We start from the raw sequence: 27,565 nt of genomic DNA on the forward strand, positions 1-27,565 counted from the left end.
AAGGAGGTGTGATTACTGTGTGTCAGCACCAATCCAGTTTCGTTTTACAAAGCATCACTGCCCTCTATTGGCTGTTTGTCTCTGTACATCAGAGAACCAGGAAACAACAGCAAAAACTAAACTAAACTGTAGGTACATTATATGATTTGTTTTTATCTATTTTTAATAATTTTTAAAGGGAATCAGTTAACTATTATGTCTCTATACCCTGTAAACAGTCATTTCAGCTAAAAAAATAATTCCTTTAGTGACCCTTTAAGTGTTAGAAAAGTGAAAATTCATTCGCTGTTCTAACACACCTGAGTGAACTGCGAGTGCAATGCTTTGCGCTCGCAGTTCACATTTTTTGAAGCCTATTAGAGCCTATTGCTCTAATCAGGTGCTTCAAAAATATACCCCGCCACTGTAATTCAGGCACCCGGTGTACAAAAAGGGGCCAGGCACCTAAATAGGGGGTGGAGGTAGCGGCCATGGATAGATTGCATAAATCTATCCATTATTCATATAGGGGGTGGCTGGAGAAAGGGGGCGGTGCCCATGTCCCCTTAATGGACCGCGTTATTGCACAGATACACTATAGGTGGCCCTTTATGGACTATTTTTATATGAACTTTCTTTTGTTTTGTTTTTTTACACATGTAAAGTGTCATCACTTGAGTGTACCTTTTGTATTTATATGTATGGATTCATTTTAGGTTCACGTTGCAAATTGTGATAACCATATTACACTTACTTTTATATTTCTGTTTTTTACACAATAATTGTCAATTGTGGTGCTTGCTGCTTTGTTCAAACATCAGCACGGTAATCTTCTCTGAATTTTATTTTAAGTATATGCCTACCCATAGGTCCAAGTTTTAAGTTAGAGTTCACTACCGCTGTCAATGTTTTCATTCTAATAAGATAGGCAAAAGAAAACTGTCATTCCTAATTACATAATTTCAGCTTTTGTTGAGACATATTGTACATAGGATTGTGACACTTACTTGCTAAAAGTAGCAGGGTTAGTCATTGTTTAGCTGTGGATGATGTCAGGGAAACATATAATGAAATGTAATTTGGTATATGCCATGTGGTAGGGTGTGAGAGTATCAGACAGGTATTTCCCTACGTAACAAGTCACTTGATCATGCTAATCTTACCCCACCCCATTGGCAGGTCAGCTGAAGTTGCCTTTCAAGTTTTTCTAGTCAGGAAATAACAGGTGTCTGCCTAGCAGGGCTGCTCTCCGCTCTTCCCTTCCTGAATCCAGAGTTCTGAGAGGAATAATCCGGCTGGATGGTTTATTTCTGACTGGCGACAAGCAGAAAATAACACACAAAACATGAGTAAAATCACCAAACTTTTCAAACCCTCCGGAGGGTCTTCTAAAGGCAAGAAAGGGGGCCCCAGTGCCCAGGAGGCTTTATTCAGACTGCGGGAAACAGAGGACATGTTAACTAAGAAACAGGAATATTTGGAAAAGAAGATCGAACAGGAACTGGCCATGGCGAGGAAACACGGAACCAAAAACAAGAGAGGTGAGGACGTCGCCACCCTGCCAGGATCTTATCTTTACTTTAACCCTTCCTGTTGTTTTTATTAAACAGTGTTCTTCAAAACCTATGAACACTAATAGCTAGATTCAGAAAGACTTAGGCTGGCGTATCAGTAGATACGCCAGCCTAAGTCTGAATCTGCGCCGACGCAAATTTAAGCGCATTCTGGTAACCAGATACGCTTAAATTAGGCTCAGATACGAGCGGCGTAAGTGTCTTACACCGTCGTATCCTAAAGTGTAATTTTTAGGCTGACGCTAGGTGGCGCTTCCATTGCGGTCGGCGTAGAATATGTAAATCACTAGATACGCCTATTCACGAACGTACGCCCGGCCGACGCAGTACAGATACGCCGTTTACGTAACGCATTATCAGGCCTAAAGTTATTCCATCAAATAGCTGGAATAGTAATGTTAAGTATGGCCGTCATTCCCGCGTCGAAATTTGTAAATTTTACTTTAGTTTGCGTAAGTCGTCCGTGAATAGGGATTTACATCATTTACGTCCACGTCAAAACCAATAGGACCGTGCGGCGTACTTAGCCGCAATTAGGGTTGCCACCTCATCCCTTTAAACCCGAACACATATGAATTCCACAGGTTCTGAGGCTAATTTATTGCAGGTAAGGCACCAAGTGAGTTTAATTACCACCTTAATCAGCCACAGAACCTGTGTAATTAGTATGTGTTCGGGTTTAAAGGGATGAGGTGGCAACCCTAGCCGCAATGCACACTGGGATATGTATACGGACGGCGCATGCGCCGTTCCAAAAAAACGTCAATCACGTCAGGTCAACCCAAATTAACATAAAACACGCCCCCTCAGCCTAATTTAAATTAGGCGGCCTTACGCCCGCCGCATTTACGCTACGCCGCTGTAACTTTGCAGGCAAGTACTTTGTGAATACAGTACTTGCCTTGCAAACTTACGGCGGCGTAGTGTAAATGCCATACGCTACGACGCCGCAACTATGCGCCCGCCATCCTGAATCCAGCTATATAACTATTTCTACATCCAAACAAAAAAAAGTAGCACACACTTCTTAAATAAGGAATCGTGTTCTAGTCTTTATAGTACATAATTTATCGGTGCTTTGGGCAAAGGTTTGTCCGGTGTTTGCAAAATGACTGTCTGGGATCTTAGGACATCCGCTTCTGCCCTGCTGTAGTGAGTGTGGCTGACGAAGTATATTATTCCTGTGCTTGGGGGGGGGGGTCTCTGGTGAACAGTGGGACTGTGTAGAATAGGCTTTCTCAACCAGGGTTCCCTGGAACCTTGGGGTTCCTTTAGGGATTCCTTAAGCAATGAACAATTTCTGTCTCTCTGATAAGTAACCTCTGATACCAGTCATCTTTATCGCTATCTGTAAGGGGGTATTCTTTCCACTGACCACCAATGTAAGCTGCATTCTTCCCAGTGGCCACCAGCAGGGCCGGCCCTATGATGGGACCGGGTGGTACCATGGGTACCAGGCAGCACTTTTAGGGGGGCAGCATACTGATGCCCGCCAGCCCGTTCCGCCAGCTCCGCTACCCAAATAAAATTGATGTCCTTTTTTTCCCCACAAATAGAGCTTTCTTGTGGTGATATTTGATCACCTCTGCGGTTTTTATTTTTTGTGCTATAAATATATATATTTTTTAAATTTTTGCTATAATAAATATCCCCAAAATTTTGAAAAATAAATAATTTTCTTCAGTTTAGGCCAATATGTATTCTTCTACATATTTTTGGTACCAAAAAAAAAAAAACACAATTAGCGTACATTGATTAGTTTGCGCAAAAGACATTGTGGCCGCCGGTAATTCACAGGTCCCTTTATACTTCTGGATACATGTATAGAGCCATTAGAGGTCCTTTTATACATCTATAAAGCCATGACAGGCCCTCGTTTAAATCCTTTATACATGTATAGAGCCATGACAGGTCCTCTTTATATCAGATATACAAAAACAAATCTCCTGCGCTCTGATATTTACAGGAAGTACTATGAAGTGGTGCAGTTCAATTAAAAGTTATCATCTAGAGTCTTGCAGCCCTCCTCAGAATTGTGGGAATTCATAAAACTATAAAAGAGAAGAAAAAGAGCGCAGGGTGCACCGACCTCGTGTGATACTGATAAAATATATTTATTCAAATATTAAAATCAATGGTTATACTCACAAAATTGGAGTTAAAATCAGGCTTTAAAAATGAGTACAGCAGATATCCAGCATCATCAGTGGAACACGAATAATCGTTTGAACCAATCAGTCAATGTAATAGCTGACGCGTTTCGGGGGCGTACCCCTTTCTTCAGAGCTAACGTGGTCTGCAGGTCCTCTTTATATTCCTTTACATGTAAAGAGTCTCGACAGGTCCTCTATATACATATATAGAGCCATGACAGGTTCTCTTTATACATCTATAGAGCCATGACAGGCCCTCGTTATACTCCTTTATACATGTATAGAGCCATGTCAAGTACTCTTTATAGTCCTATATACATGTATAGAGCCATGACAGGTCCTCTTTATACTCCTTTATACATGTATAGAGCCATGACGGGTCCTCTTTAGTTATCATGATATAAAATAATGAATGTGGGGGCCTTTTGGTTGGCGTGATTTTTTTTTCTGGGGGGAGGGGGGCAGCATTTCATTCTTGGTCCCAGGCAGCACAATGTCTTGGGCCTGCACTGGCCACCAGTGTAATGAGGCTCTTCTTTCATTGACTATCCATAAGACCATGTAAGGGAGCCTTTCTACACTGGCTACTAATGTAAAGGCACACTTCACTAACCACCAATGGATGGTGGCACTACACTGGCTACTAATGTAAAGGCACACTTCACTAACCACCAATGGATGGTGGCACTACACTGGCTACTAATGTAAAGGCACACTTCACTAACCACCAATGGATGGTGGCACTACACTGGCTACTAATGTAAAGGCACACTTCACTAACCACCAATGGATGGTGGCACTACACTGGCTACTAATGTAAAGGCACACTTCACTAACCACCAATGGATGGTGGCACTACACTGGCTACTAATGTAAAGGCACACTTCACTAACCACCAATGGATGGTGGCACTACACTGGCTACTAATGTAAAGGCACACTTCACTAACCACCAATGGATGGTGGCACTACACTGGCTACTAATGTAAAGGCACACTTCACTAACCACCAATGGATGGTGGCACTACACTGGCTACTAATGTAAAGGCACACTTCACTAACCACCAATGGATGGTGGCACTACACTGGCTACTAATGTAAAGGCACACTTCACTAACCACCAATGGATGGTGGCACTACACTGGCTACAAATGTAAAGGCACACTTCACTAACCACCAATGGATGGTGGCACTACACTGGCTACTAATGTAAAGGCACACTTCACTAACCACCAATGGATGGTGGCACTACACTGGCTACTAATGTAAAGGCACACTTCACTAACCACCAATGGATGGTGGCACTACACTGGCTACAAATGTAAAGGCACACTTCACTAACCACCAATGGATGGTGGCACTACACTGGCTACAAATGTAAAGGCACACTTCACTAACCACCAATGGATGGTGGCACTACACTGGCTACAAATGTAAAGGCACACTTCACTAACCACCAATGGATGGTGGCACTACACTGGCTACAAATGTAAAGGCACACTTCACTAACCACCAATGGATGGTGGCACTACACTGGCTACAAATGTAAAGGCACGCTTCACTGGCCTCAAATGTAATGGTCCCTTTACACCGACCCTCATAATCAAGCATTTCTAAACTGGCCTCCAATATTAGAGAAACGTTTTCATAATTTGCATTTATTTTCTGACCATTATTACAATTTGTTTCATTCCATTATCACTGAAAATAATTTTGTCATATATGTTGTTGTTCAACCTGGGTGTAAAATACACACCTCACATTCCTTATTACGCTTTTTCTAACAACCCACATTCCTTATTCTCTTCTTATTCTGTAAATTTGCAACTAACCGTTCAAGCTGATGCACTATGAGCTACACAGTACATGGAGTAATTATTAGCACTGAAAGTTAATTTAAGGGTTAAAAAGGTAGAGAAAGGCTGATGTAGAGGCCCTTAGCTTATCGTGCTTAGACTCCACATGACAACAGCAAAGCAGGCCATACATTAAGCAACCCATGGCTGCAAGAAAGAAAATTGCTTAGTTCCCCCCATTAACACAGTCAGTGTTCATGGGGGCAATCTCTCCTGCGGCGCTAATGTTTTCTAACTGTGGAAGGTTTCCCAGCCATCAGAATACAATAATTACTGCCAGCAGCGATCAAGTGAAAAAACCTGACAGGCTGGTTGTACTGAAGTCGATTGGATCAACTTCAGTACAACCAGCCTGCCCATACATGGATTGTTCACTGCTGAATTTCGATACGTCTATGGCCAGCTTAAAGGATCACTAAAGGACATTTTTTTTTTTTTAGCTAAATAGCTTCCTTTACCTTACTGTAGTACTGGTTTCATGTCCTCATTGTTCGTTTTTGCTTTGAAGTTGCTGTGATCTCCACACTTCCTGGTTGTCTGGCTCCTTATAACCACAGTACTGGGAGCTTTTCACGGTGGTCTAAGCTGTCATTACTGTGTGTCTAAAACTCCTCAGAACCAATCAGATTCATTTTAAAAACAAAACACTGCCCTGGATTTGTTTGTTTTTGTTCTGTGTGTCTCTCTAGTTCACAGGAACATGAAACCAGTTTAAAACCGAAAGTGAAACTACAGGCACATTATATGATTGAATTTAATCTATTTTTAATCATTTTTAAAAGGAATCGGTTAACTTTTATGTCTCTATACCCTGTAAACAGTCATTTCAGCAAAAAAATTTTTTTCCTTTAGTGACCCTTTAAGCCTTGTTGTCCATTCGTGATACTGCACCTGTGCTTTATATTTATTTATACTGTATATGCAGCGATTGGTGATTGACATTATCTTCCCGTTTCTTCTGCCTCAATGGTCTTCCATCACCCAGAAACATACTGTTACTTTAATTGGATTAATGTATTCAGAGGCGGAGATTGATGTGAATGGTTGAAGATTCTGAGTTGTGTCAGTAATATATAAATACATTGGCCCAGATTCTCGTAGGGTGGCGTAAATGTAAGCGGGCGTAGCGTATCGTAGTTACGCTACGCCGCCGCAACTTAGAGAGGCAAGTGCTGTATTCACAAAGCACTTGCGTCCAAAGTTGCGTCGGCGTATCGTAAATGTGCCGGCGTAAGCACGCCTAAATCAAATGAGGAACAGGGGGGCGTGTTTTATGTAAACTAATCATGACCCCACGTAAATGGCGCTTTTTTCGAACGGCGCATGCGCGCGCATGCTCAGTATCACGTTGAATTTTCAAATTAAATTACGCCCGCTCAATGCCTAGTCGACGTGAACGTAACTTACGTCCAGCCCCATTCACGGACGACTTACGCAAACGACGTAAAATACGACGCTGTTCGTACATTTCCGACGTCCATACCTAACACGACTTCCCCCTGCTTTATGAGGGGTAACTTTACGCCAGCGTATGTCTTACGTAAACGACATATCTTGATACGCCGGGCGCACGTAGGTTCGTGAATCGGCGTATCTAGCTAATTAGCATATTGGACGCGGAAATATACGGAAGCGCCACCTAGCGGCCAGCGGAAATATGCACCCTAAGATACGACGACGTAGGAGACTTACGCCGCTCGTATGCAGGCAACTGTGAGGCGTTATCTGATTCTATGAATCAGGCGCCGAGTTGCGACGGGCCGCACTCAGAGTTACGACGGCGTATCTGGAGATACGCCGGCGTAACTCCTTTGAGAATACGGGCCATTGTGTATCGAGATATACCCCAGTAAAATATAAAACGTGCTATATTCCTGTTATCTCTTCAATGGAAGCATCATAGTTGCTTAATAACTACGAGTTTGTTACATTGTGTGTAGAGTTGTGCTGTTCTGTGGTTTTGTTGGTGATTGTTAGACCCCTTTCACACTGAGGCATTTTTCAGGCTCTAAAGGGCTAAAAATAGCGACTGTAAAGTGCCTGAAAAAATGCCACCCCAATGTGAAAACCTGAGTGCTTTCACACTGGGGCGTGTGCGCTGGCAGCACATTAAAAAAAAGTCCTGCAAGCAGCATCTTTGGAGCGGTGTATACACTGCTCCTCCACCGCCCCTGCCCATTGAAATTAATGGGCACTGCTGCCGAAGCGCCTGCAAAGCATTTCTGCAGTGCCGCTTTTAACCCTTTCTTCGGCCACTAGTGGGCATTAAAAGCGGCGCTAAAACTACGGTAAAGAGCCGCTAAAAGTAGGGTCGCTTTACTGATAACACGGCCGAGATAGTAATGTGAAAGGGCTCTTAATAGTGAGGAAATATTGTGGTGCCTATTGGAGTTTACCTTCTTGCATCACTTTATATATGTCACTAATTACACAAAAATTGTTGGAGAGAACGCGCCACAACACGGCTAATACAACAATCTGAATATTCCATCTTTAAAGGGGTTGTAAAGCCTCGTGTTTTTTCACCTTAATGCATCCTATGCATTAAGGTGAAAAAACACCTTGCACTGTCCAAGCCCCCGTTTTACTTACCTGAGCCCCGAACTTCCATGGGTGCGATCCCGCGTCGTTCTTCCCACGGCTTCTCAGCTCTTCATTCGATAGATTGATAGCAGCGCAGCCATTGGCTCCCGCTGCTGTCAATCAAATCCAATAACGCGGCCGCCGGGGGGCGGGCAGAGTCATACAATCGGCGGCTATGTACGCCGAGTTTATGACACGGGAGCGCGGCCGCAAGGTAACCCCCTCGGGGAGAGAGCTTTCCACAGGGTGTTAGCTAATGCGGAGAGGAGCCGCTGTGGGACCCCAGAAGAGGAGGATCTGGGCCACTTTGTGCAAAACGAGGTAAGTATGACATGTTTGTTATTTAATTTTTTTTTAAACGTGAACCTATAGTATCACTTAAGTGTATCCAAAGCCAAAACCTCTTTTTATATATTTGTTTTAGTTAATTTTGGATAGAGCAAGGGAAGGTAAAATGCCTACCTCTGTCATTTTTTTTTTTTTTGCTATCTGTCCTGTAGACAAAACAGGAAGTAAGAGTAAACAAATCAGAATGAGGTAATCCCTAAGCAAGCTTAGTACACACTACTATTTTTTTTTTTTTTTTTTTCGTTCAACCCAGCAGGGCTGAAGGAAAAAAAAAACGACAGCTCAGGAGGAGCTGCTCTACTAACTAATGCAATGTTAGTACAGCAATCTCCCCTGCTGTTCTATTGTGCTTTGACAGGGAGCCCCCCCCCCTCACCAAAACACTCTGGTCAGCGCTCTCAGCCATTGGCTGAGAGCACTGATGGTAGGCGTTCGGCAGACCTTTTGTGGTCATGCCTCTTCGATGGGAGCTGGCTGAATGGCTGCAGTACACACGGGTTGAATGTTGGCTGGTTTCTATTGAACCGGCCAATGCTGCCCGACATTCAGCCCGTGTGTACTAGGCTTTAGTTGTCACCAGAGCGACCGTCTGCATTAGACAATGTTTCCTCTACTTCTTTTTAAAGCAGATGTTTTTTTTTTTTTTAGAAGTCAGCTGCTGCTGCTAATTTTTAAAAATATGAACACTTACCTGTCCAGGGCGCCCGCGATGTCGGCACCCGAAGCCGATCTGTACCTTGGCTCTTGGGTGCTACGGCTGCCATCTTCGGTAAGGAAACCAGGAAGGCTTCACGCCTTGTGGCTTCACTTCCTGGTTCCCTACTGTGCATGCGCAAATCGCACTGTGCAATCTGAATGGTCTCTGCTGTCTTCTGGGACCTGTGTGTCTCCCAGAAAACAGCGGGAGGTGGGACGGAGGAGGCGCTGGACGTTGCATGGATATCTATGCCCGGAAGTGGGAGCAAATACCTGTATTAGGATTCCGAAAAGTGGAAGTTCCATTTTTGGGTGGAACTCCGCTTTAAGTGGCAACTCAATATCGGGATTGTCTCTCATTTTCATGCCCAGTGACAGTGGTCATCAGTATAAATAGAGACAATGAATCTTCTCCAACCCCTCATTAGTCAGTCCAAAACTAAAAACAGTTTGACTTTAGACACAATTTAAGTTAGTATTAAAGCGGAGTTCCGGCCACAATTTCACTTTTTATATATAAATACCCCTGTAATACACAAGCTTAATGTATTCTAGTTAAGTTAGTCTGTAAACTAAGGTCCGTTTTGTTAGGTTGTTACAGCATTTAGACACTTTATAAAATAGAAATAGACCGTGGCCATCTTAAGTGTGGGCATCATGAAGCCAGACTGTATGACTTCCTGGATTTCAGCCTTGCAGATCTCGCACATGCTCAGTGCTGCACAAGCAGTGTCAGATCAGGTTTCAGCACCTGTGCTGTCCAAGTCACATGATTCTTTGAGACTGGGGAATGCACAGACTCCTGGAAAGTTACACCCACTACATTCCCAGGAGTCTGTGCGGTGTAGGTTAGGAAGCTTAAGCACCTAGGTGCAGGAAGTGGGAAGATTAACTATTCTGCCTAGCAACAACACTTTGAAGGCATCTAAAAAAAAAATGTTTTCGTAAAGGACTAATGACATTTTTTTAAAAACTACTGATGTAATGTTATATTTATGGGTGGAACTCCACTTTAATTCTGTTGCATTAGCTGCCATATTATGCTTTACTTACACTGTATGAACCGGACACTTTAGTCAGCAGTCACCTGAAGTCTATCATTTGTTGGCCTAACACTTGCTCGAGCCAACGCGTTTTCCAGCTCCTAAATCTGCAGTATGGGAACTAAGGTAATTGACAGATAAGGCACCAGATAGTTGAAGTGCTAGGCATCCCATAGATCAGGGGTCTCCAAACTACGGCCCGCGGGCCACATCCGGCCCGCCAGGCCATTTCTTCCGGCCCGCAGCGTGACTCCTTAGTCCACCTGTTAGTTGTGGAATCTGCGCTGCATATTCGCCCCAGGCAATATGCAGCGCAGGTCCCGCAATCCCTCCCGGCATCTCACTGTGTGTGTTGGCTGCTGGGACCACGGCATCCCAGCAGCCAATAAGGTGTTTAGGGCAGACCCGTTGCCGCCTCCCTGCTCCCGCCTCCCGCCTCGCTGTTAACCAGTAACGAGTGTGCAATACCAGCGGGGCGGGAGTCGGGAGATGCAGCAGGTCTGCACAGCCAGTGACGGAGAGTGGAGACGCGCTGGACACATGCAAGGAGGGGGGCTGATACACTTGAGTGGGGGTGGGTTGAATGGCGCTGATGGGGCACAAACATCTGGGGGCTGATGACTCTGATGGGGACACACGTGGAGGGGGTCTTCAGACCGATTTGGACACACATTTTGGGGGGCTGATGACTCTGCTGGGGACACACGTGGAGGGGGGGTTGTAGACTGATAGGGACACACATTTTGGGGCGCTTATGACTCTGATGGGGACATACATGTGGGGGGGGGGGGCTGATGACTGATGGGGACATAAATGTGGGGGGGGGGGCTGATGACTGATGGGACATAAATATATATATATGGGGGGGGGGGTGATGACTCTGATGGGGACACAAATATCTGTGGGGTCTGATGGGGACACAAATGTGGGGGGCTGATGATTTTGATGGGGACACAAATATCTGTGGGGTTTGATGGGGACACAAATGTGGGGGTGCTGGTGGCTCTTATGGGGACACAAACATGTGAGGAGGGGGGCTGATGGCTCTAATGGTGACACAAATATGCAGGCGGGGGTGGGCTGTGATGGGGACACAAATGTGCAGGGAGACTCGGATAAATGATGGGGGGGGCTCTAATGGGGACACCAATTTGTGGGGATAGCCTAATGAGTGATGGGGACACAGAAGAATGGGGACACAGATGAATGGGGAGACTGATGGGGACACAGATGAATGCGGAGACTGATGGGGACACAGATGAATGGGGAGACTGATGGGGACACAGATGAATGGGGAGACTGATGGGGACACAGATGAATGCGGAGACTGATGGGGACACAGATGAATGGGGAGACTGATGGGGACACAGATGAATGGGGAGACTGATGGGGACACAGATGAATGCGGAGACTGATGGGGACACAGATGAATGGGGACACAGATGAATGGGAAGACTGATGGGGACACAGATGGATGGGGACACAGATGAATGGGGACACAGATGAATGGGGACACAGATGGATGGGGACACAGATGGATGGGGACACAGATAAATGGGGACACAGATGATGGGGTCACAGATGAATGGGGACACAGATGAATGGGGACACAGATGATGGGGACACAGATGAATGGGGACGCAGGTGGATGGGGAAACTGATGGGGACACAGATGAATGGGGACACAGATGGATGGGGACACAGATGGATGGGGAGACTGATGGGGACACAGATGAATGGGGAGACTGATGGGGACACAGATGGATGGGGAGACAGATGGGTGGGGAGACTGATGGGGACACAGATGAATGGGGACACAAATGAATGGGAAGACTGATGGGGACACAGATGAATGGGGACACAGATGAATGGGAAGACTGATGGGGACACAGATGAATGGGGACACAGATGAATAGGAAGACTGATGGGGACACAGATGATGGTGACACAGATGGATGGGGAGACTGATAGGGACACAGATGAATGGGGAGACTGATAGGGACACAGATGAATGGGGAGACTGATGGGGACACAGATGATGGTGACACAGATGGATGGGGAGACTGATGGGGACACAGATGATGGGGACACAGATGATGGGGACACAGGTGGATTGGGACACAGGTGGATGGGGACACTGATGGGGACACAGATGAATGGGGACACTGATGGGGACACAGATGAATGGGGAGACTGATGGGGACACAGATGATGGTGACACAGATGGATGGGGAGACTGATGGGGACACAGATGATGGGGACACAGATGATGGGGACACAGGTGGATTGGGACACAGGTGGATGGGGACACTGATGGGGACACAGATGAATGGGGACACTGATGGGGACACAGATGAATGGGGAGACTGATGGGGACACAGATGATGGTGACACAGATGGATGGGGAGACTGATGGGGACACAGATGATGGTGACACAGATGATGGGGACACAGGTGGATGGGGACACAGATGGATGGGGACACAGATGGGGACACAGATGATGGTGACACAGATGGATGGGGAGACTGATGGGGACACAGATGATGGGGACACAGATGATGGGGACACAGGTGGATGGGGACACAGGTGGATGGGGACACAGATGGGGACACAGATGAATGGGGACACAGATGGATGGGGACACTGATGGGGACACAGATGAATGGGGAGACTGATGGGGACACAGGTGGATGGGGACACAGATGGATGGGGACACAGATGGATGGGGAGACTGATGGATGGGGAGACTGATGGATGGGGAGACTGATGGGGACACAGATGATGGGGACACAGATAAATGGGGACACAGATGAATGGGAAGACTGATGGGGACACAGATGATGGTGACACGGATGTAAAGCCTCATGCACGCTGGAAGTTTAGCCCCGCTGCATGATGCTCCAGCGTTTAGGTGCCAGCAAAGAATATAGGAGCACCATCCAATCCTGCTGTCAGCAGTAAGTCAAATTCTATTCTATTCTTCTTCTGTGGATTTATTTATAAATTATGTTTCCGGCCCGCGAATATGTGTAAAATATAGAATGTGGCCCTCGAAGTAAAAAGTTTGGAGACCCCTGCCATAGATTATGCCATTTCCTTTCCTTCCATTATGTGTGGAAGGAAAGAAAATTGCTTGATTCCTTCCCACAGCGCAATTGTGTTCTGCCAGCAGGGAACGCAGTAAACCCTTCCCTGCCCGCAGAACACAATGGTTAATGTTGGCAGCTTTAGCTTCCGGCAGCGACCGCATAAAATAAATCCAACAGGCTGGTTGTACTGAACTCGGTTGATGGATCAACTTCAGTACAACCAGCCTACCCATAGATGGATAGAATCTCGGCCAGAACTTTTGGCCAGTCTATGGCTGGCTTTGGGTTTAGAGGCATAAATATTTAGCCAAGAAGCAAAGTTTTATATATTGAAGCTTGCATGTGGTTGCTGCAATAATGAGGCCAAATACATTCTCCGTCAGTACAGAAAAATGCTTGTTGATTCTGAGGGAAACCATACCTCCCAACATTTTGAGATGGAATGAGGGACACCTACTAACAAACGTATGTAGGCATACGACACACCCCCTGTCACACCCCCTGTCACACCCCCTTAAAGGAGAATTAACAAAAAAAAAAAAAACGGTTAATTCAATTCACATTCTTTTTTTTTTTTTTTTCTACCATTACTGTTCCTTTATATTGGCTTTTAAAATGTATAAATGCAGCACTGGGAAACACTTTTTGATAGATAAAAAGTGCATTTTATATACAACTATATAGATCAGACCAAAATGAGGGGGAAAGAGGGACATTGCTCCAAATCAGGGACAGTTGGGAGCTATGCGGGAACTTATTTTTTTTTTTTTTTTTTGTAACTTCCTGTGTACGAAACTCATCTTAAACAATTTTATCAGCCTTTTCAGTTTTCTTCTGTGAAATACAAAACACCCCCCCCCCCTACAAATTAGGGACGAGGAAAGGGGGAGTTTGTGGTGCAGATCAGGAGAGCAGCCCAGGGTGACAACCCTTCTCCTCCATAGATACAGGACTGTGAGTGATGTCACCCTGGGACAGGAAGTGTGTTACTGGCAAAAAAATAGAGAGGAGAAAAGCCTAAAAAAAATAAAACTAATACAGCCTCCACATCTAAGGACTGGTAAGCTGTAAAATATTCTATTTTTGGTTTAGATATGCTTTATTGGTCTAAACCATTTCATAATAACATCAGTCTTGCTTAATCTAGTCATGATCAGTTCTCTTTGAGCCACGGAGTGTGGCATACATTTTCTAAGCAAACCGCAGCCTTCGGGATTCAGGTCTATTCTTAGGACTCAGGAAAGGCGCGCCTTGTTTTGTTTCTTTGATGGCTTCATGATTACAGGCATCATATTCTAGTTTGCTTTCTTCTGAGTCTCTGCCGGGAGAGATGTTGACCTTAGATGTTTGTGAATTTCTTCTAATGAATAATGGAGTGCCTTAGACAGAGAACTGAATCCTGAGGTGAAATACTATCCTGGAGATATAGAAGAAATGTTTTACCAGGAGATTTGAAACCCAAAGTTGTGGAAAGATAAGAGACCAAGAGGAGCACTGAGATGCTTATCCTATAGAACACTATTGTGAATACGTTTCCGAGGAGAGGATTGACTGCTAGTCACACTACATTTAAATAAGACATCAACACTTATTCAGACCATAACAAATTTTTATCAAATTGTATAAATGGCAGTGTCAAATTTAGAAATTATTTCTTAAAGCGGACCCTAAAGTCAAATATTGGCTGTCCCACTCCCACGACCGCATCGGCCATTGTCCACACTGCCACTTCCAACAACCCAGGCTGCAGCTCTACAACTACCCTTTAGTGGTTAAAAAACTCCATTGCTGGGAAATTATTTTCTTAGACTAGAATGATGTTGCTGTAGACAGTTGGGGCTGGTGCTCCATTTTTTTTTTTTGAGGGGGAGGCGGAAAACAAACACACCACACTGCCCAACCACTGATATAGTGTCAGGGGTCGCAATGGTGACCCCACCCCATGCTCTAGGGGGCCTGTGCAACCTCCCTGTTTGATCTAGTTTTACATTTATACAGGAGGAGCGTCAGCATATACAAGAACTGATACCCTCCATTTTCCTTCTAAAACCGATGAAAGCCAGCTTCTCCGCCTCTCCCTCCCACCAGCATTCGGCGACTGCAGGAGTAAAATGTTCATTGTGCTATTCAAAATAAAAAGTACATCGAAATTCTGAACTATTTCAGTTCATTGTGATCCATGACCAGTTACCAAATTGCTTTTTTTTTCATTTTTTACAGACTGAGCCTCCTCTTTGATTTACCCTGAGGCTCCAAGGCTTGTGTACACCCATTGCACATTTTTGTGTTTCCCTCTTTATGTGTGTGCACATTTTTTTGGCATATCATTGACTTAAAAAAAAAAAAAAATTCTTGTTTCTGTTATAAAATTCGTATTTTTTCTTCATAAATTTTGGCCAAAATGTATACTGCTACATATCTTTGGTAAAAAATAAGTACAAATTTGGTGTATATTATTTGGTCTTTGTGAAAGTTATAGAGTCCACAAGCTATGGTGCCAATATCTGAAAATGTATCACACCTGACGTACTGACGACCAATCTCATTTCTTGAGACCCTAACAAGCCAGAAAAGTATAAATACCCTCCAAATGACCCCTTTTTGGAAAGTAGACATTCTAAGGTATTTAGAAAAAGGCATGGTGAATTTTTTGAAGTTGTTATTTTTTTTCCACAATTCTTTGCAAAATCAAGAAAATATATATATATATATATATATATATATATATATATATATATATATATATATATATTCACAACATTTTCATATTAGCAGGTTATTTCTCACACGCAGCATATGCATACCACAAAATACACCCCAAAACACATTCTGCTATTACTCCCGAGTATGGCGATACCACATGTGTGAGACTTTTACACAGCGTGGCCACATACAGAGGCCCAACAAGCAGGGAGCACCTTCAGGCGTTCTGGAGCACCCAGGCCAATTCTGACATTTCTCTCCTAAATCATCATTTATTTGCTAGAAAATTACATAGAGCCCCAAAACATATATATATATATATATATATATATGTGTGTATGTATGTGTTTTTTTTAGAAAAGACCCTAGAGAATAAAATGGCAGTCATTACAACTTTTTATCTCGCACGGTATTTGCGCAGCAATTTTTCGAACGTGTTTAAAAAAAACGAAAAAAAAAAAAAACAGTTTTGTGCTTAAAAAAAAAAAAAAAAAACAGTAAAGTTAGCCCAATGTTTTTGCATAATGTGAAAGATGAAGTTACGCTGAGTAAATGGATACCGAACATGTCACCTTTCAAAATTGCACACGCTCGTGGAATGGTGCCAAACTTCGCTACTTAAAAATTCCCATAGGCGACACTTTAATTATTTTTATTGGTTACATGTTTTTAGTTACAGAGAAGGTCTAGGGCCTAAATTATTGCTCTCGCTCTATAGTTCGCAGCGATACCTCACATGTGTATTGGATGAAAAGAGGTCCTGGACTGCCGCACTCGAACAAAAGGAAAAGCATGGCTGACATGTTTCACATCTACGAGTAAGCATCACACGATGTGAAACATGTCAGCCATGCTTTTCCAGGATTCTGGGAGGTCCTCTCAGGATAACTCGACCGCGCTGTAGACGTCTTTTGTCTATAGCGCAGTCGGCAAGTGGTTAACAAAAATTGCGAATAGAGGTTTTAATAGAAGTTGATTATTGATTTATTAATTTGCTGTTTCGCGTGTATGCCTCCTGAAACTTTTTGTTTGACTGTAATGGGTTTTTTTTTTTTTTTTTTTTATTCATCCATGATGTTTTTATCATGGCAGAAATGGAAAGCTGGAAAGCTTTTACAAATTACACATTTTGTTCTGGTTTGTTTTTTACACTTGGGATAATCTCTGCTGTCTTTACAAGTATACATCAATACTGCAATTTTCAGTCACTGTAACAGCTCTCACATACCCCCTCCGGCTTAGCATTTGCTGTTATTACACTTTATCAGAGAATGTATCTTCTGCTGCTCGCTGACTCTGGGGGCTTTAAAGTATAAGTTCACCATTAGTAACATGTTATATGTTACACCCTTTTCCTGAACCCACTGTCGCAATTTAAAATATGAGATCCATAACCAGCAGTTTGGATATAACTGTCTTGGAACTATCCAGTCAACATGCTCTGTCCAATGTTCACCTATAAGTTGACGTTGTCAAAAAATATAGTAGACTAGAGAACCTTATTAATCTACTAATTTCTCAGATGTACTCTGCTTCCTCAGGAGGATTATTGAGGCTAAACATTTTGCACCCAGGGCTATTGGTTCTGACTGAGCACAAACTGGATGCAACTATAGTGCAGAGTGCTACCCATCAGAATGAGCCTTCTTCTTCATGGCCTCCATAACTAGGTGCATTACAGGGGTGTGCCCTTTGCCTACATACTTTGTGCTAAAAGATGTTTCATATCATTGTAGCGCCTGGTTACTTTTCAGAACCGGTGCTATTGAAATTTAGAGGGGGTCAGAGAGTTAGGTGACTCTGACCATTGATAATTAGTTCAAATTTGGAGCTTCTGTCCCAGCTTGGCTGTGCTGTGGGCTCATGCTGTTGTTCTTGGGGTGCAGTTCTACCCCAGGTCGGTAGTTGGCAGCAGTGAAGTCAAGGACTGGATACTTTTTCCCAGCAGCCTATCAGGAGGAGGCTTCCTCGCTGTGCATGCTGGGGAGGGGTATTTATGGGGCAGACGCCATTTTCCTGGGTCTTCTCCTCGTGTGGCGCCCACCTTCAGGGTAGCCATTTCACAGCGCCCCGGCAAATGGCCTTCTGGGCCCGGGGTGCACGTGCTACGCAGAGATCCTGGTTTCGGAACCACGTTGGCCCGGAGCATTTGATCTGCTGCTTGGGACTCAGTAATCGACTGAGTTCCACCTAAAGAGGTCCTGGGCTGTCCGTCCTGTTGGAGGAAGCTGTTCGGTGGAGAGTCTGCCTGAGGAGTGCCAAGAGAGGCTGGTGTTCCAATAGGGGCCTGACCATCCATCGAGGACCAGGGGAACCGGACACTGAGAGGCTGGTGTTCCAATAGGGGCCTGACCATCCATCGGGGACCAGGGGAACCGGACACTGAGAGGCTGGATGTTGGCCACCTATCGGTAACCTAATCTAAACTACCTGAAGTAGATCCAGGTGTTGCGTCCAGTCGAGGACTTTGGACCACTGTTTTCTGAAACCATTGGGAGGGTCTGTGGCAGAGACTTGACCCCAAGTTCGAGTGTCATTCTGGCTGCCAGGCTTGTGAGAGAGGCCTGTCCAGGTGCGCTATACCCATTCCGGCTGGAGTGGCAAAGTGAAAGTTTGTCGTTGGAAGCAAAACTGTTTCCTTTCTGCATACACCTGAATCTGTGTTCTCCATTTCTGCTATTCCCCTACTCTTCACCGAGTTCATCTGTTTTACCATGTTGGGTAAATAAAAGCACAAGAAAAAGACATTCCATTACTAGTACTACGGCTCTCATCAACTGCCCTAGACGGCGGAGTCACAGGAGTAACATGCCACCCAAAACAAACCAGCTGCTCTTTCAGGGGTAGTGCTACATCATATAATAATGTAGGAAAATATTATGCATACAGCATATACAATTAATAAATGGTGTGTTTGGCCAATATAGTGAAAGACTGCAGCACTGAAAAAATCCCTGGATTGGTGGGATGTGGTATTAAGTGTAAAGTGCACTGTCAAAACGAAATGTATAATTTTCATAGACCTATATGCAAATACCAAATGTGTAAAAATAAAAGATAAAAAATGACAAAAAAAAACTAAAGCAGTAAAAACAAGAGTCCTGAAATAATATACAATTATGAGTGCAAAAAAAACTCTAATAGGTAGGTTTAAAATTATGGCTACTGTTCATGACATGCTGAATTACCTTGGCGGACACACGCACGCACACGCACACACACATCATGTTGGAATTTCTTCAGCAGCAGGGGGAGTCAGTGTTCAAACTTAATTCCAGAAAGTGATCATTAATAGCTGATTTCCCATTATGGAGACGTGCATATGGATCCTTTTTAAGCCGTGTACATTTTCAGACGGGAATTGTGTGATATCTGGCTGTTGGCGCAAAATCTGACCGTTTGTACGCTCCACCAGACAATTGCTGTCGGATTTTCCGTTGGCAAATGTTGGATGTCAGGCTTTAAAATTTTCCGCGAACAACGAACGGTCTGTTGTCGGATTTCCCGGGCGTGTGTACACAAGTCAGACAAAAGTCCAAAGTATAAACGCGCATGCTCGGAGTCAATGCTCACCAAACACAACATTAGCAGAAGGTGCCAAAGGGTGGCGCTAAAGAGCTGAAAAACTACGTAGTACGTAACTACGTTCGTGTTTGTTGGCTGACAATTGTGAGCCGTCTTTATGCAAGACAAGTTTTTGGCCAACGCCCTTTGGAAAAAAGTCCAAGGCTTTGTCTGCGGAAAATCTGATTGTGTGTACGAGGCTTTAAGATCTTTGAAGCTGGTAAGCTGCCACCTGAGTGCAGTAGTTTTAGTGAATAATCCCCTTAGACTCAGATGCCATTAAAGTTCATGTGGCGGGCTTCCCAATACTTTTGGTAATATAGTGTATCTACACTTGGGTCTGGTTTAACACTTATCTAAACCCGATAATTTTTTTTTATATATTGCAGACTACAGGTCCTTAGATGTGATGGCAGCATTCATTTTCTTTTTTATTAGGATTTATTTTTTCTTTATTTTCACCCAGTGATCTTGCCAGTAACATACAGTGGGGTTGATTTACTAAAGGCAAATAGACTGTGCACTTTCCAAAGTGCAGTTGCTCCAGAGCTTAGTAAATGAGGTAAAGCTTCACTTTGCAAAGAATACCCAATCACATGCAAGGAGAATTAAAAAAAAAATGAATTTTTGCTTGCATATGATTGGATGATGGAATTCAGCAGAGCTTTTTCTCATTTACTAAGCTCTGGAGCAACTGCTCTCGCATAGTGCAACTGCACTTTGCAAAGTGCACAGTCTATTTTTCTTTAGTAAATCAACCCCAGTATGTCTTATGCTAGGAAGACAAAGCTCACACATTATACTGTATCTGTGGTGGAGCAGTGTTTTTTTAACCAAGGCTGCTCTTCTGATTTTACTACAAACCTTTCTTATTTTCCTCATCTCTATTAAAGGAACACTAAAGGCAAGATTTTTTTTTGGTTTAAAATAACAAACATGTCATACTTACCTCCACTGTGCAGCTCGTTTTGCACAGAGTGGCCCCGATCCATGTCTTCTGGAGTCCCTCGGCGGCTGTCTTTGCTCCTCCTCGCAAAAGCTTTCCACCTTCAAGCGAGCTCCCTCGCATGGTGGAAAGTTTTTGCGAGCGCTCTCCTGTGATACAGCGATGGCCATAGCCGCCGACTGTATCACTTGGCCCCACCCCCGGCGCGCCGCGTCATTGGATGTGATTGACAGCAGCGCCAGCCAATGGCTGCGCTTCTATCAATCCGTCCAACCTAGCCAATCAACGGCCAGGCTGGGAACGGAACAGGATGACGAGGACGCGCCCGGGACTTTTGAGGGGTGAGGTAAGTAAAACAGGGGCTCGGGGGGGGGGGGGGGGGCGGTGCTGTCGGATGTTTTTTCACCTTAATGCATAGGATGCATTAAGGTAAAACAACATTTACCTTTACAACCCCTTTAAGTAAAGCTGAGGTGTCCTATAGTATAGCCCACATAGGAGAGGGGAAGACCTAAAACACTGTTTGAGATTTTAGTTCTGTGCACAGGAAGGATACCCAATTTCTATAACAGGATCAGCAGTTTTTTTTTCTTTACTTGCAGTAAAAGTGCTTAGCCTGGAAATAAAAAAGTTATTCACCACATCTAGGATGAGTAAGCTGCAATATACACCGATCACTCAAAGCTTTATGACCCACCTTCTACTGAGTAAGCCAAAACAGCCAAAACAGCCCTGACCTGTTGAGGCATGGATGCCACTAGACCTCTGAAGGTATGCAGTGGTATCTGACACCAAGTAGCAGTAGATCATTTAAAGAGTAAGTAAACCCTCTGTAAAAAAACAAAACAAAAAAAAAACACCAAGCAAGACAAAGGCATACTAGCTCATTATGAATTACTTACCTGAGATTGAAACCCCCAGCAGCGGTCCTCGTTTCCCTCCTCCATCAACGCCATCTCTCCGGGAGTGACTTCCGGGTATCGCGGCTCGGGTGCTGTAACTGGCCGGAGCTGCAATGACGTCACGCCCACGCATGCGAGCGGGAGCCGCCAGTCACGGCATGATCACCTTTAGAAATGGCACGCTTGCCGTTTCTAAAGGTTTCCATGGTGCACCTGCACCGTAGACATCGGTGCCCATATTTTTTGCAAATATCTCCTAAACTGTGTAGGTTTAGGAGATATTTCTTGCACCTCCAGGTAAGCCTTAATCTAGGCTTACCTGTAGGTAAAAGTGGTCTGTGGGGGTTTACAACCACTTTAAGTCCTGTAAGTTACAAGGTGGGGCCTCCATGGATTTATATTTCCAGCACATCCCACAGATGCTCGATTGGATTGAAATCTGGAAAGTTTGGAGTCAACGCCTCAAATTCATTGTTGTGTTCCTCAAACCATTCTTGAACCATTTCACAGTGTAGCAGGGTGCATTATCCTACTGAAGGAGGCCACTGCCATCAGGGAATACTATTTCCATAAAAGGATTTACTTGGTGATCAGACCAGGCCACCTTCTATTGTTTCAGGTTCCAGTTCTGAGGCTCCCAGGGCCATTGGAGGCACTTTGGGCTGCAGGGACAACATGTTTACTTGGCTTGCTGCCTAATAAATTCCACCAACTTATAGAGGCCACTGTAACAAGACGATCAAAGTTATTCATTGAACCTCTCAGTGGTCATAAAGTTATGGCTGATCAGTGTATTACATTTCAAGTCTTGGGTTTAAGGATTATATCATCTGTTCTAGTAGTTGATTGGACAAATTTAATGAATAGATCTGAATGAGTATTTATAATGGGTATTTTTCTTGTTTAGCTGCATTACAGGCTTTAAAGAGAAAGAAGAGACTAGAGAAGCAGTTATTGCAGATTGACGGCACCCTCTCCACCATTGAGTTCCAGCGAGAAGCACTAGAAAACTCCCACACCAACACCGAGGTGCTGAAAAACATGGGCTATGCTGCAAAGGCCATGAAAACAGTTCACCAAAACATGTAAGTAGCTCCGGAATAGTATGTCTATGGCAGCAGAAAATAATTATTTCCACCAAATGTTGGTAACAAGTGTTTTGTTTGATCTAGGATACATCGAGACGCAGCTGCTACTGTTTACACTAGATTACCACATTGAGGGCCAGTTTCAGGGGAAGACTGACAACTCATGGGGCCCCCGGGCAATAGGAGATTGTGGGGCCCCCGGGCAATAGGAGATTGTGGGGCCCCCGGGCAATAGGAGATTGTGGGGCCCCCGGACAATAGATTTAAGGGGCCACACAGTATACACACACAGTATACATACACACAGAATACACATACTGAAAAGGTACTGGAGAGACGTGGCAGCTATAATCTTGAGATTTAAAAAAAAAAAAGATTTCTACATACTGTCCCTGGTTTTACTGAGGCTGGAAACCCTGATGGGACCCCCTAGTGGCATGAGGCCCTTGGGCAGGACCAAGTGCCCAAATGGTCAGTTCGCTCCTGGCCAGTTCACACCAGGAAAGTTGCATTCCATAATGCATCTCCTGCACTGCATTCAAATGCATTGCCCTTGCAATCTGCATGCGGGTGCCAATGTAGTGTTATTACACCCCCCAGATTGCAAACAGTGCATTTGGTGTAACAGGTGTTGAAAGTAGTGCATGCACTACTTTTTCTACGTTCTGGTGCGATTTTCAGCCCATTCAAATGGGTTGCCTGCAAAAATCGCAGAGCAAATTCCTGTGCAATCCCGGTGTGACCCTTGCATGAATTCAACTAAATGATACCAAAACATAACCTGCAGCATTGGGATTTCTGCCAATGTTTGTCAATAATTACTAACTCCTGTAAATACTTCAGAGATAAGTAATCTTAAAGGGGAGGTTCACCCTAAAAACGACTTTCCCTTATTACACTGGCCCCCCACATTACAATACAATTATGCCGATTAGGTTTTTTTTGACGCTGTACATGTCTGATGGGTGAGGAGGGAGCCCTGGAAGTGGTGCTGATCACCTGTATGCTAGAGCCGTGCATTTTCTGCAGCTATTTTTCTTGCTTGAATTATTTTTCCCATTATGGGCATGAGTGGGGCCTCATGTCTAAGTTTTGCCTAAGGCCTCACAGTCTAGAGCCGCCTCTGCTAGGCTGACATGAAAATCAGAGCAGACTGTACTCTTCTAAATTCTTAGTTAAAGTCCTTTAGCAGTTGGTTCATAAGATGTTCTATGAAGTAGGTTATCGGTAACTGAAGAATATAAGTTTCAACAGAAAGTGTTAATGGTTTACTTTTCTGCTTGGTTGTAAAACAGTAACTCACATTGATAAAAAACTGATTACACAAGGCTTTGTGCTGGAGTCATGTGCAGGAGCCTTTCAGCAAAGGTGACCAATGATCCTTTTATCTGGGGCTATACACATACAAGCCATGACATGAATAGGAGCCAATGCATAGCTCAGCATATACCCACAGGAAGTTGTCAGAACCAGATCTTGCTGTCATTGGCAAAGCCGTATTTCAGTCACATGCCCTCTTGGCCACTGCAAAAGTTGTGACCACAGATCTTTAGAATTGTGCATTTCAGTCTCCAGCACCATTTTTAGGAGCTTACAGAGCAGTGTACAGCTGTACAAGGACCCTCTGGATATAGGAGTCAGATGTGAGTCAGACGGGTGCTGGGGCCTCTTCCCCTGTCACATAGACATGGACATTGCTCAGTTCTATGTAGATATCAAGCCTTTTCACTTAGCCAGCAATTCAATGGGGGTCCAAACACTGGTCATGCCCTTTGGTGTCTGCCATCAACCAGTTTTTTGGAGGATTTATTATGGGAATTTGCTTAATCCCTACCGACACTTTTCTGGTACTAAAGCCCTTTAAAATCGCCTGTACCAGATACGAAAATCCCTGTAGGCCATTTTGGTAACTTTACCATCAGCAAATTCAGGTTGTTTTTAAGAGCTTCACTTTTACAAAGTGGAGCTATCATTGCACCAAATTTAAAAATAATTATTTCCAGTTCATAGATAATCAAACTTTAAGTTGGCATACAGAGACAGGCAGAATACCTGTCTCTGTACGCAGTTTAGATGGACACTCAGGTTTTTTTTGTCCTTGGATGTTTTTTTTACCTTTTTAATGCACCTTTTGTACCTTTTTTGTACCTTTACAACCCCTTTAAATGATCTAACAGACACTTTAAGGAATAACAATGTCTTTTGGGGTCTACAACTTCCTGTAATAAAGACCGGTCACTGCTGCTCTCTCTCCTTGTGCAGGGTGACTGGTCTGGTCTCCACCCCCTCCTGTACTTTTCTGCAGGCAGCCTGTAGTGGGTGGGGATGTTGGGTCCCTCCCACAGCTCTGTGGGGCGAGGGAAGGGACACGGCTAATATATTTTTAAAATAGAATTGCATTTCTGATGTCATCAAAATTTAGTAGTACATGAAACTTTGGATTTATTAGTAGCAATCAGAAACCAATGGATTTAAATTGAAACTTTATATAAAAGAGTTTAAGCATAAACAAATATACATTTTCTATCATTTATTATTGTTAATGCAGTTTAATGGAATAAATCTTTAATAATGCATCTTTTTAGTTGTTGATGATAAATATTTATTTTAGACGTGCGCGTCTAGACAGTTTATACCTAACAAAGGATCACATTGCCAGTTAATCCATAGGAGATATAATAGGCGGGACATGCCGCTTGCTTGTTTCCTGACATTAAATTGATGTAAAAGAAGATCTTACAAGAGCACAATACACTTCACCGGAGGAATAACAATGTCTTTTGTGGCTCTGATATTCAATAACTCTGTAGGGTCTACATGGGAGCTTTTAGAGAAGAAAATTCATAGCTTGTATCCGCCGTCAATTCAGACTTGTTCTGCAATTATGATCTGTTTATTGTGCGCTATCTGTAACACTACATATTTATATCCGGGCTCCTGCAATCAAATACCTCCTCATTTCCATGCAGATTTCTTTGATCAGCCTGTATCCTGCAGGTACTGCAGCACAAAGCTCACAGCAAGTACAAACTATCTATTTATCTCTGCTATTAAATATAGATTGTTGTAATAAAAGGAAAATAATGAAGCCATGGAATTATGTAAAGAAAACGTGCTCCTCAAAGGCAATCTTCTGCCTTTATTTCTCTTTCTTTGATCAGCTTAAAGGTAACAATGGGCCATATTCTGAGTAAATATCCGCCTGCTTCGCTTAGGGCACTTACACTCCGCTGTCCCAACTTACTGGAGCAGGTGTTGTATTCCCCAACCACTTGCTCCATAAGTTGGGACAGCGGAGTGTAAGTGTCCCGGCGTAGCCTGGCGGATCTCCAAGGGGGCGGCTTCTATTCAAATGAAGCGCGCCCCCGATACAAAAGAACTGGGCATGCGCTGGGCTGCAAAAAGCCCAGTGCGCATGCTCCAGTTCTCGGCGGAAAACGTCAATGACGCCGACGTGTGCGTCATTGACGTAAAGTCGTATTCAAGAACGACTTACGTAAACGACGTATCCGACGAAAAAACACGACGGGGACCCGACGCCATCCGTAACATGGCCTACGCGAGACTTGCGGAAACTTACCCCTCATATAGCAGGGGTAAGTTTCCGCTTACGCAAACGACGTTAGCGACGGTTACGCGACGCGAACTCGTTCGTGAATCGGCGTAGAAGGATCATTTGCATACGCAAATGACTCCTTCACTTAAATGCCATCTAGCGGCGGCCGGCGTCATTGCATTTAAGATCCGCCAGTGTAAGTGACTTACAGATGGCGGATCTTAAGTGTATCTATGCAAAACTGATTCTGAGAATCAGGAGCATAGATACACGGGTCAAAAAAGGGAGTTACGATGGAGTATCCTGAGTTACTCCATCGTAACTTTACTCAGAATATGGCCCAATGTTTTTAAAAAAAAAAAAAAAATTCTTATTGACATTTTTAGCCTGGGATTGGCGCTGCGGGACAGACTTAGTGTCACTAAACTCTTCAAGCTTTGGTTTATAAAATAACAATTCTATTCAAATGTGTACTGTTAAAGCGGTAGTAAACCGCTGTGTTTTTTTTTTTTCTTTATTTTTTTTTTTTACCTGCAAGTTAAAATCATAATGTGCTAGTATTGCATGTGAAACTTACCTAAAAAAACAAAGCCCTCCAGCGCTGCACTGCCACAGCTGAGAGTACCGTATTTATCGCGGTATAGCGCGCTCCCGCGTATACCGCGCACCCCTAAAGTTGCCCCGAATCCTGGGAAAAAAGTTTTTTTTGTACTTACAGTTTTGGTGTCTTGCGCAGCGTCCATCCGCGGCCTCGTCGGGTCCGGCGTCCGTCTGCGGCTTCGGGTGTCCTCTTCGTCGGGTCTGGCATCCTTCTGCGGCGTCCTCGCGTCCTTCCTGCTCGTTTCCCGCGCCGAGTTTGAATACTGCGCCGACATATACAGAGCGCAGTACACTCGTGTATTGTCGGCAATGCTCGGCTACTCCCGTGCTGATGTCCTGTACGTCCAGGACGTCAGCGCGGGAGGAGCCGAGACTGCCCGACAATACACGAGTGTACTGCGCTCGGTTTATGTCGGCACAGTATTCAAACTCGGCGCGGGAAAACGGGTATCGGCGTATACCGCGCACCAACGATTTTGCCATGATTTTCAGGGCAAAAAAGTGCGCGGTATACGCCGATAAATACGGTACTTTTATCTTCGCCCAGGCTTCTGGTTCACGGACTCCGGATGTGTGAGTGGCCAAAGCTGCGATGATGTCACTCCCACGCATGCGCGCAGGAGCCTCCACTTACGGCACAGGACAGCATGTACAGTAAATATCTTCTAAACAGTGCGCATTTAAGAGATATTTACAGTACCTATAGGTAAGCCTTATAGGATTACCTATAGGTATAAGTCAGAGATGGCAGTTTACTCCCACCTTAAAGTGATTTGTAAAGCTTTGTGTTTTAAAAAAATAGATAGAAAAATAATGAACACGTCATACTTGCCTACTCTGTGCAAGGGTTTTGCACAGAGCAGCCCAGATCCTCCTTTACTAGGG

At 44.2% G+C, this 27,565-nt stretch overlaps 1 protein-coding gene across 1 annotated transcript in view; it reads left to right on the plus strand.

Moving 5' to 3' along the window:
- Nucleotides 1-1,249: 1,249 nt before the first annotated feature.
- The window catches only part of CHMP4C (charged multivesicular body protein 4C), a 31,712-nt gene continuing 5,396 nt past the window's right edge, over nucleotides 1,250-27,565 (plus strand). Inside the window, exons 1-2 of the mRNA XM_040354512.1 lie at nucleotides 1,250-1,520; nucleotides 22,344-22,521. Coding sequence (XP_040210446.1) covers nucleotides 1,325-1,520; nucleotides 22,344-22,521 — 374 coding nt within the window. The 5' untranslated portion in view covers nucleotides 1,250-1,324. The remainder of the gene's footprint in view (nucleotides 1,521-22,343; nucleotides 22,522-27,565) is intronic.

The sequence above is a fragment of the Rana temporaria genome, chromosome 5 (assembly GCF_905171775.1).
Source record: "Rana temporaria chromosome 5, aRanTem1.1, whole genome shotgun sequence".
Lineage (NCBI taxonomy): Eukaryota > Metazoa > Chordata > Amphibia > Anura > Ranidae > Rana > Rana temporaria.